This window comes from Carlito syrichta, unplaced genomic scaffold (genome assembly GCF_000164805.1).
Source record: "Carlito syrichta isolate Samal-C Ts95f unplaced genomic scaffold, Tarsius_syrichta-2.0.1 Scaffold308051, whole genome shotgun sequence".
In the NCBI taxonomy this organism is placed as follows: Eukaryota; Metazoa; Chordata; class Mammalia; order Primates; family Tarsiidae; genus Carlito; species Carlito syrichta.
In genome coordinates this window covers 1,016,892-1,026,558 of record NW_007252147.1, presented here as the reverse complement: position 1 = coordinate 1,026,558, position 9,667 = coordinate 1,016,892, and the positions used below count along the sequence as shown (strand labels likewise).

Below are 9,667 nucleotides of genomic sequence, written 5' to 3'. Positions count from 1 at the left end.
CCCGCTGGGTGTCAGACCCGACCCGCGGCCCCGCCCCCCTTGCGAGGAGCCCCGACCTCCGCTCGGTGCCCCGACCCCGCGCGGCGAGGACTAACGGTGGTGACTCCCCCGCCCCCCCGCTGCAGCTTCTCCCCGAGACCCCTTCCCTTTGACGCCGAAGTGTCTGCGGTGCCTCCGAGACAGTGTCTGCTGCAGCCTCCTGGAGGGGTCAGCCCTGGCGTAGTATCTCTGAGCCTGGATTCTTCTTTGGTAACTAAAAGTTATTAGCTTTATTCATATAGGGAACCCTTTGGCTTGTCACTTAACGCTGTTGTGATTTTGATGGAAAAAGAAAAATGTGTCTTGAAACCTTAAAAAGAAAAAAGAAAGTCGGCCCGAACGATAAGCGAACGGCGAGGAGATGCATGTGCTCACCCAACCCGTCCCCGAAGCCCGGGATCCTCACAGTGCCGCTTCCTGTGCTTGCTTGACAGCCTCCCAAGGAGTTCAAAGTGTGGAAGTCAAACTATGTCCCACCTCCCGAGATCTACGCCACCGAGAAGAAACCGCCACCCCCAGAGCTGGACATGGCAATTAAGTGGTCTAACATATATGAGGACAATGGTGACGATGCCCCGCAGAATGCCAAGAAAGCTAGGCTTCTGCCGGACGGGGAGGAGACGCTGGCGTCAGGTAAGGAAGGTCAGACTCGGCCGCTGCGGTGGGTTTCAACGTGCGATCGTGGGACGCAGGAAGTTTAAATGGGGGGAGCTGGCAGACCAGGCGTGATGGTCTCTGGACACGTTCTGCCCTGCTCCTGAGAAAGAGCGTATATACGGCCAGCCTCAAAGTCTCTGGTATTTCAGCTGGTTGTATTTGCTGTTTTTTTGTGAAGGATCGTCAGCTCTTCAGGTTCAAGTGACCTCTCTGATGTCTCGTTCAGTAGTCTGTTGGATTTATGGTGCTTTGTCGTTAGAGCGGCACAGAATAATTCGTGGATTCTTGTGACTGCAGCTGCAAAGTGCTGAAGGCTTCGTTTTCTATTAAAGCCGTTGTGCTTTGGAGCTAAAATTAGTGTGACAGAATGAATTGAGCGCATCATTGCTGCAGAGTAATAGGAGGATAATGACTTAGTTGTCTTGCCTTAGTTAATATACCATAATTTCACCTCTTAACTTGGTCTGTTATAGTAATCTTTACCTCCACACTGCAGCTAGTGTTTAATTTTTTTTTTGGTTTTTTGGGGTTTTTTTGAGTCAGTGTCTCACTGTTGCCCAGACTGTAGTGCAGTGGCACGCTCAAGGCTACCACAGCCTTAACCTGCTGGGCTCAAGCGATCCTTCCGCCTCAGCCTTCCAAGTAGCTGGAACCACAGACATGCACCACCACGCCCAGCTAATTTTTTGACTTATTGAATAATAGTGATGGGGTCTTGCCAAGTTGCCCTGGCCGGTCTCAAACCCCTGGACTTAGGCAATCCTCTCTCCTCTGCTTCCCAAAGTGCTGGGATTACAGGCATGAGGCACTGCACCCTGCTTAGTATTGAATTTCTAAAAGTCATATCTGATTATATAACTTGCCTCCTTAAAACCCTTCACCAGTAGAATAGAGTCAGGGTCTTTATAATAGGCCCTGCCTTCCTTTCCAGTGTTATTTGAATGACCCTCTTTCTAGCACTTTAAGATCTTAAAATCCAGAACTGAATAGACCATTCCATTTTATAATTCCTTGCCTTTCGATATGTGTTGCACCTTAGTCTGGAGTGTTCTTTCTTTCCTCTTTGGCTAGTAAACTCATTCTTCCTTCAAAATCGAACTCAAAATATCTCAGGTATCCCCTCTAATTATTTGTTCCTTTGTACTCTGTATGTGTTAATGCTGTTGATTGCATTTATCACATTATGTAATTTTTTTAATGTCCTTTTTTTTTTTTAATGAAAATGAATTCCTCACGCCTGGCTAATTTTTCTTGATTTATTGTAGAGATCAGGAAAAAAATAGTAATAATAAAAAATAAATAAACAAAAAAAGAAAGAAAATGAATTCCTCAAACAGTAAGATTCAAGTCTTTATGTTGGTGTCATAGATTGTAAGTGGATAATTCAGTGAATAACTGTTGCATTGAGCTTAATGTTTTAGACTATCTGTTTAAGAATGAGTATGGCGGGGCTTGGTGGCTCACACCTGTAATCCCAGCACTTTGGGAGGTGGCGGCAAGAGGGTTGCCCAAGTCCAGGGGTTCGAGGCCAGCCTGGGCAACTTCACAAGACAACTTAAAAATTTTTTTTTCTTGATTTCTCTGTCTCACCCCAGTGTAACAAATTGCTACAGGATTTTACCAAAATGCTTGCAGCAGTAATTGGAAATGAGTTATTTTGCATTACCAAAAGAATTTGATCAAATTGTCACAGATCACATTTGCAATCTTGGAAGTGATATACTACTGGCCTAAGTGATTAATCTTTTTTAGGTGTTCAGTATTTTATACAACTACTACCACGTCCTTACTCTTTGTAACTCTTCTGTCTTCTTCAACCTGGGAGAGACGTTGAATTTGAATGTGTTCTCTAATCAGTAGTGTTTTAGCTTTCTTACTATTTGTATTTCACTCCTGTTTCCAGGACTTTCTTTTTGCAGTATCGGAACTATTAGGAATGTGAGGGCTTAACACAGCAGAGGTGAAACTCCTACCTGGTCCAGCCTGAGTGGGAAGAGCAAAGGTCACTCACCAGACAAGGTGCTTGGTCTGGTACACGTTCTACTTGGAAGGAATGTTGTTTCAATGACCTCTGCTAGTCTGAACACATGGATTCTTGTCCATCTGGAAAGATTAGCAAGGAAGACTAACAGTGTGAATCTCAGTAGTGTTTGAAAACAAGAGGGAGCAGCAGATTGTAATTTGGTTTGTTGGATGTGATGGACATGCTGTTAACGATGGTTGAATGGGAAAAAAGAGACAGCATAGCATTTGCTTTAAGCTGTTTAAAAAAAACAGAGTATGCCATTTTTGTTAAGCAGATTTCTGATCATCCCACAATACAACGGCTACTTATTTGACCCCTTTATAGCCATACAGAGTTATGTTTTGTTTTAAGAGAAAGAGAAACTGACAGGCATTCTTGCTACAATTTTGATTCTATGTAGCTTTTCTATTTATTTTGCTGGTTTCTCAGTGTGTATTAGAAGTCACTAATTAGGGCCATCTTCCCAGTAAATGGCATCTTTTTGGAGACTTTAAATGAACATTTATAATTCCTCATATTGTACAGTATTTTATGTAATTAATAAAAATGCTCTTTGCATAAATAATCTTTAATCCTTGAGACATCTTGTGAAACCAGGTAGGGAAATGTGGAAATGAGAGCGTCTGTAACTTGTCCAAGGGCACAAAACAAGAAAATGCCAAGTTCTAAAGTAGTACTTTCATACAAGTTATCTAATTTAGTCCTTTTGGGGGGGGTGAGTTGGAATCTCACTTTGTCACCCATGCTGGAGTACAGTGGCATGCTCACAGCTACCGCAGCCTCGACCTGCTGGGCTCAGATGATCCTTCCACTTCAGCCTTCCAAGTAGCTTTAACTACAGGCACGCACCACCACACCTGGCTAATTTTTTTTTTTTTATTTATTGTAGAGACAGGGTCTTGCCATATTGCCCAGGCTAGTGTCAAACCCCTGAGCTCAGGCAAACCTCTCACTTCCACTTCCCAAAATGCTGGGATTACAGGCGTGAGCCACCACACCCGACTCTAATTTAGTACTTTTGTCAGTGTGATACAGAAGTGGTACGTATTTTATTATTACTCTTTTACAAACAAGAAAACAATCTCAGATTAAAGAATTTATCCAAGTTCACACAGCTGTGAAGAGAGCTCAGGGATTCAGACTCAAGCCTTTAAATGAGTTTATGCATTGTTAAACTTGGTGTTTTTCCAAACTACAGTGTTTGAGATTGAGAAGTTGCTATCCTTCTGTAGGGAAAACAGCAGTAAGAGCACTAGAGTTGATATTCAGACAAGGTTTCCATAGGTTGGTGCTCTTAAGCTATCCTTATCCTTATGTGGAAAAGGCCAGAATTATATATCAGGGCAAGCAAGCAAAAAAGAACGATCCTTTTTCCAACTAACCTTTTGAATTAAGTAGGTGGCAAGTACAACTGCTGTTCCCGTAGGTAATTTTTATCCATATCCTTTTGACCACAAAATGGTCCTCCATCAGAAAGCAAAAACAGGCAACATTAGACAAAAAGTAGCCAGATGCGCCTGTAGTCCCAGCACTTTGGGAGGCCAAGGTGGAAGGATTGCCTGAGCCCCGGAGGTTGAGGCTGCTGTGAGCTGTAATGATGCCACTGCACTCCAACTTGGGTGACAGCAAAACCATGTCTAAAAAAAAAAAAAAAAAAAAAAGGCATCTGCCCACCAGACACCCCATCTTACAAGACCACCGTTAAAGTCTTGTTTGAAGACCTTTTTAGAAGCGATTTTTGCCATTTCAGACTCTCATACCATCCGTGTTTGTAAAGACACTCTGAAATCTATTTTATTTTATTTTTTTTTGAGTTGGAGTCTCACTCTGTCGCCCAGACTGGAGTGCAGTGACTGCTCCCAGCCACCGCAGCCTCCACCTATTGGGTTCCAGCGATCCTTCCGCCTCAGCCTTCCAAGTAGCCGGAATTACAGGCATGCGCTACCACGCCTGGCTGATTTTTTGATTTATTGTAGAGATGAGGTCTTGCTGCCTAGGCGGGGCTCAGGCAATCCACTCACCTCAGCCTCCCAAAGGTGCGGGATTACAGGCTGAGCCACTGAGCCCAGCTGAAATCTATTTTCCTAACATTTTTTAGCCACGGTTTTTTGATTTATGAATATCATGTGCCAAAAGCTCTACACTCCAGTTTATCTAGATTTCAGATTATCAAATGACTGTGTTTTCATTTTGCCTTCCCATTCTGCCCTTTGGCCCTTTTTTTGTCAGTTAACTTTTTCCATTTACTTTATTTTTATTTTTATTTGAGTTGGAATCTCAGTCTGTTACTCAGGCTGGAGTGCAGTGGCACACTCAAGGCCGCTGCAGCCTCGACCTGCTGGGCTCAGGTAATCCTTCCGCCTCAGTTTCATTTACTTTAGAGGAAGAGCTGAGAAAGGTTCAGAGCTCATCACTGGGTCGGGCTACTTATCAGCACTTCTTGTTTAGTGGTTGTAAAATGTACATAAGCAAGGCTTAGTGATTAGCTGTAGCTTTATTAACAATTAATTGTAAAAGCCTAGTTAATGTAGCCAGTGATTTGTATTTATTATTGTATTTTACTTTTTTTAGAATTTAGAAAGTTGTCTTTATTAATAAGTTGAACTCATTTATCTTGGATGGTTTGAGTTTCATAATAGAAAAATTATTTCCTCACCAAAACATCCTTACTGTATGACACAGAGGGAAAAAGAGTCGTTCAGTAAAGCTGATGAATGAACATTTTTAGATTTTTTTTTCTGCACTGATTATTAAAGCAGTGCCTTGTCCTGACACTAGGTGGCGCAGCGCTTCTGCTCAAATCACTGTTAGGAAATTATTTTTTTCAACCTGGGTAGTTTATGGTTTTGCTGTTTTTAATAAATTGTAATAAGAGGCAGATTAAAAGCAGGAGATCATCTTTTTCATGTATGCTAATAAATAGTGAATTTTGTAGTAGACTTACTAATTTCAGTTTTTATATTATCAGAACTGAAAATAGTCTCAAAAGACAAGTTTACTTTATCAAAAGATAGTTAACCTCAATTAAAAAAGCAATGGGGTTGGCTTGTTTGAGCGGTACACTGTATCATTTGGTTTGTAGAGCGAGAATATTTGTGTGTGTATGGCATACTGATTACTACTTTCATTTGTAAATTCCTAGAGTAAGCCATTGATCTGAATTGTTTTTTATTATACTGTCTCCATAAATCCATAGTACTCTGTGAAACGTGAATAGTATCTTCAAGCTATGTTTGAAGATAAGTGAAGACAGAAATCACCTGCTATTGATACTAATTATTGTCCATATCAACAAATAAGATATTCAGAGTATGGTAGTTAGCAGAAGGAATTGAAGGCTTACGATTTTAAATATGTTTCCTTCAAAGAATTTATGATTCAATATCAGCAGTCCCCAAATTTTTAAATATGAAAATCCCTTTCAATGTCAGTATTTTATTTTATTTATTTTTGAGTTGAGGTTTCACTCTGTCACCCAGGCCCGAGTACCCTGGCATGATCACAATGATCACAGTTCACGGCAGCCTTGTCAGTGTCAGAATATTTTTATATATCACATGATACCTGTTGAACTTATTGAGTATTTGTTGATCAAGAAAATAAAGTCATAAGCTACAGTTCATTCAGTAATGTGCTTGTATTTTATAAATCATAACATCTATATGTTACTTACTCTGTCTCTGTGGAACTCTTAAAGTAATGCCACACATTTATTTAGGGAGATAGGAATTAGCAGCTAGTCTGTGGCCTTGTATTTTATTGAACCATATAGTTGGATTTTTAAAAATAGAATAAAAGGGTCCACTTTTTCAGGTTTGACGTTTTTATGAATTGGAAATTTTCTGTGGCTACAGACATTAATAATGTTTTGGAAAGGTATGAAGGATATTGTGTCAATGTAAGGCTCTTATTTAACCTCCCTCCCCTCTCCAAATTCTCCATAATATGAAGAGGGGTAGGTAAGTAGTTTTCTGTTGCCATCAGAATGTTCTGACCGTCCTAGGAATGGGTGGGGGAGTTAGAACTTACTACACAGGATAACACTGAAAATGAGGTTTGGTGAAACCTATTTGTGAGTACGTTTTAACCTCAAATATAAGGATTGGGGGTGGGGATAGAGAATGAGATGGGAGAAGTTGTTTCAGGGGAGAAGAAAGATTGAAAGGGAAGGGACAGCTGTAAAAAGAAAATAGAATATGCTCCATTCTTACAAAGTGTGGGTTGTATTTGAATATCCACAGTGTGTAGTCTGCAGAGTATTTGGGAGAAACTTTCAAAACAAATTTGTGGGAATAAAATAACTTATTTTAAGTTATCTTAATATAGCAGTAAAGGATCACTTTGAATTTTAAGTGAAAGTAAACTCTTTGAAGCGTTCTAGGAGTTAATTTTTGGCTTTTACTGGGAAACTTAGAAAAAACTATTAGTTGATGAAGATGATGATTTTGGTATAAAGCCAATGAAATTGTAATGGTTAACTTGTTGATTTTTTTTAAATTGCTGATTGAAACTCTTCCTTTCCTATTTAAAGATGATGAAAAAGATGAGCATGCTTCTAAAAAACGCAAAGTAGAACCAGGAGAACCAGCAAAGAAGAAAAAGTAGGAAACAACAAATGACGTGACTTTCTGGAGTGCTAAACTTGTTGAATTGTTTCTTTGGACAGATTAAGTTGATATTGTGGATTATGATGACACAGCATCTCTGTGAAAATACATGTTAATGAACTAAATATTGCCTCAAGAACTTTCCACTGTAGAATTCATTTTTTATTTAAAACGTATGTGTATTTAAAACTCAAATGGTGACTTGTGATTGTGAAATTGATAACACTTGGAAGCATTCTTGCTATCATAGAATTGGTGACATGCTTTGAGAGTTTTGTCACATGTTGACATGCCAATACTCTATGAACCTTTTATAAAGGAATATATTTTTAAAGTAAATATATTGCAATGTACTGTGAACTTGTAGGGTGCTTTTCAACAGTGTTTGTACAGTGTAAATAGATCATGGAAATAAAATTACTTATTCAGTCTTACTGTTACTGCATACCATTGACATTTGAATATTTGTCTGTGACAAGTACCCTATTTACCATGTGATGTTTTAAGTTGTAAGAATCATTACCATTTAAGGAGTGCCTCCTATGTTCCAGGTGCTTTGTGCATATGTTATCTCTGATTCTCAATGTAGTAAGGTAGATATTAGTATTCTTTTATAATAAAGAGTGCTTGAATAACTTGTCAGTGTTACAAGCTAGCAAATGATTAATTTGAAATTTAACCCAGGACACTTGAACTCCAAAATTATCAAAATTAAACCAACTATCAATTAATGTGTTCATCTTTCAAGAATTACGTCAGTCGCCGTCCCTTCCAGGTCCTCTTCTGCTATAGCCAGCGGAGAGCTTTTCCCTCCCCTGACTATATGAGTACACATAAGTCACATATATGCTTTATTGTCTAATTATTTGTTCATTCTCCTTTTAGATAGTAGGTTTACTGAAGATAAGGATCTTCCACAAAGGGTACCCAGATTTAGCAAATAAAAATACAGGACACTGAGTTAAATTTGGACTTCAGGTAACTTTTAGTATATTCGATATTCAGGATATATTTACAATAAAATTTTATCTGAAATTCAGATTTAACTGAGCATCTTTTATTTATCTGGCAACCCTACTTCTCCATGTTTTCTCTACCCAGCTTCTTTTTAAAATTGTTTTATTTTTGTAGATGTAGGGGTTACACGTGCAGATTTCTTCCAGCTTCTGTTTTAATGCTTTGCAAGTCAACAGTGCTTTGTCTTTTTTTTTATTAATCAATATTTTTTATTATGGTTTTGTGGGGTACAGTTAAGGGACAGGTGTACTATTACGTTTCATTCAGGCACCCTGTTGATAAGAGGTGTTTTCTCATCCCCAGACAGACATTTGCTACTGTTAATCCCATCCCCCCCCCCCCCCCCCCCGTGCTTTGTCTTGTTCAACAAAATGAACAAGAGGTAGTTGGGAAGGTGTCTTTTTTTTTTTTTGAGTTGGTGTGTCACTCCCTTGCCCAGGCTGGAATGCAGTGGCTTACTCATGCCACCCCAGCGTCAACCTGCTGGAGTCAAGTGATCCTTCTGCCTCAGCCTTCGAAGAAGCCGGAACTACAGGTGTACACTATCATGCCCAGCTAATTTTTGATTTATTGTAGAGATGAGGTCTCACCAAGTTACCTGGGCTGGTCAATCCACTCACCTCAGCCTCCCAAAGTGCTAGAATTACAGGCAGAGCCACCAAGCCCAACCAGAAGATACCGTCTTTGATTGAGTTCTATAGTTCAAAATGCCATGCAATTATTGGTAGCATTTTAAATGATAAAAAGGAGAGAATACATACTACTTTGATCTTTCCATGATTCTTATGCTTTTAAGAGACAAGGGTTAATTACAGAACACTACACAATGTGTTAAGAAAAATGCATCAGTCTTGAGTTTTTCCTCCATCCTGGAAGACAAAATTTGAAAAATTATAAAATTTGTTTACTTAGGAATATGCATCAAGTACCCTCAGATTTGTAAGAGTCATTAAAGCTGATTGTGCCAGTCACAGCACGTAAAATGAGGAAGATGTCTAACGGTGTGATGGCTTCCGGTATATCTTGAACTTGGAAAATCCAATTCTAGCTGACCGTCCTCTAGGTTTGCAAATATGGGGGGGGGGGTGCCAAAAAAAATGTATACCCATTTAAAGCGATGTTATCTATGTTTTGCTTTTCAAAGTTGAATTACAGTAGCAATGTGTAGTATGACATCCACTCAAAAGATGGCATTCATCGATTGAATGCTAGCTTCACCATGCGACAGGCAGGACAAAGAAAATGGCGGAAGCACAGTCGTCCTTTGAGGAGCACAAGACTGTTTTGAAGCATTTGAAATTCGAGAATGTTGTGGGAAATT

At 39.5% G+C, this 9,667-nt stretch overlaps 1 protein-coding gene across 1 annotated transcript in view; it reads left to right on the top strand.

Moving 5' to 3' along the window:
* Positions 1-8,060, top strand: part of CUNH1orf52 (chromosome unknown C1orf52 homolog) — an 8,557-nt gene extending 497 nt beyond the window's left edge. The window contains exons 2-3 of the mRNA XM_008064799.1: positions 474-672; positions 7,254-8,060. Of these exons, the coding sequence (XP_008062990.1) occupies positions 474-672; positions 7,254-7,327 (273 nt within the window). The 3' untranslated portion in view covers positions 7,328-8,060. The remainder of the gene's footprint in view (positions 1-473; positions 673-7,253) is intronic.
* The last annotated feature ends 1,607 nt before the right edge of the window (positions 8,061-9,667 follow it).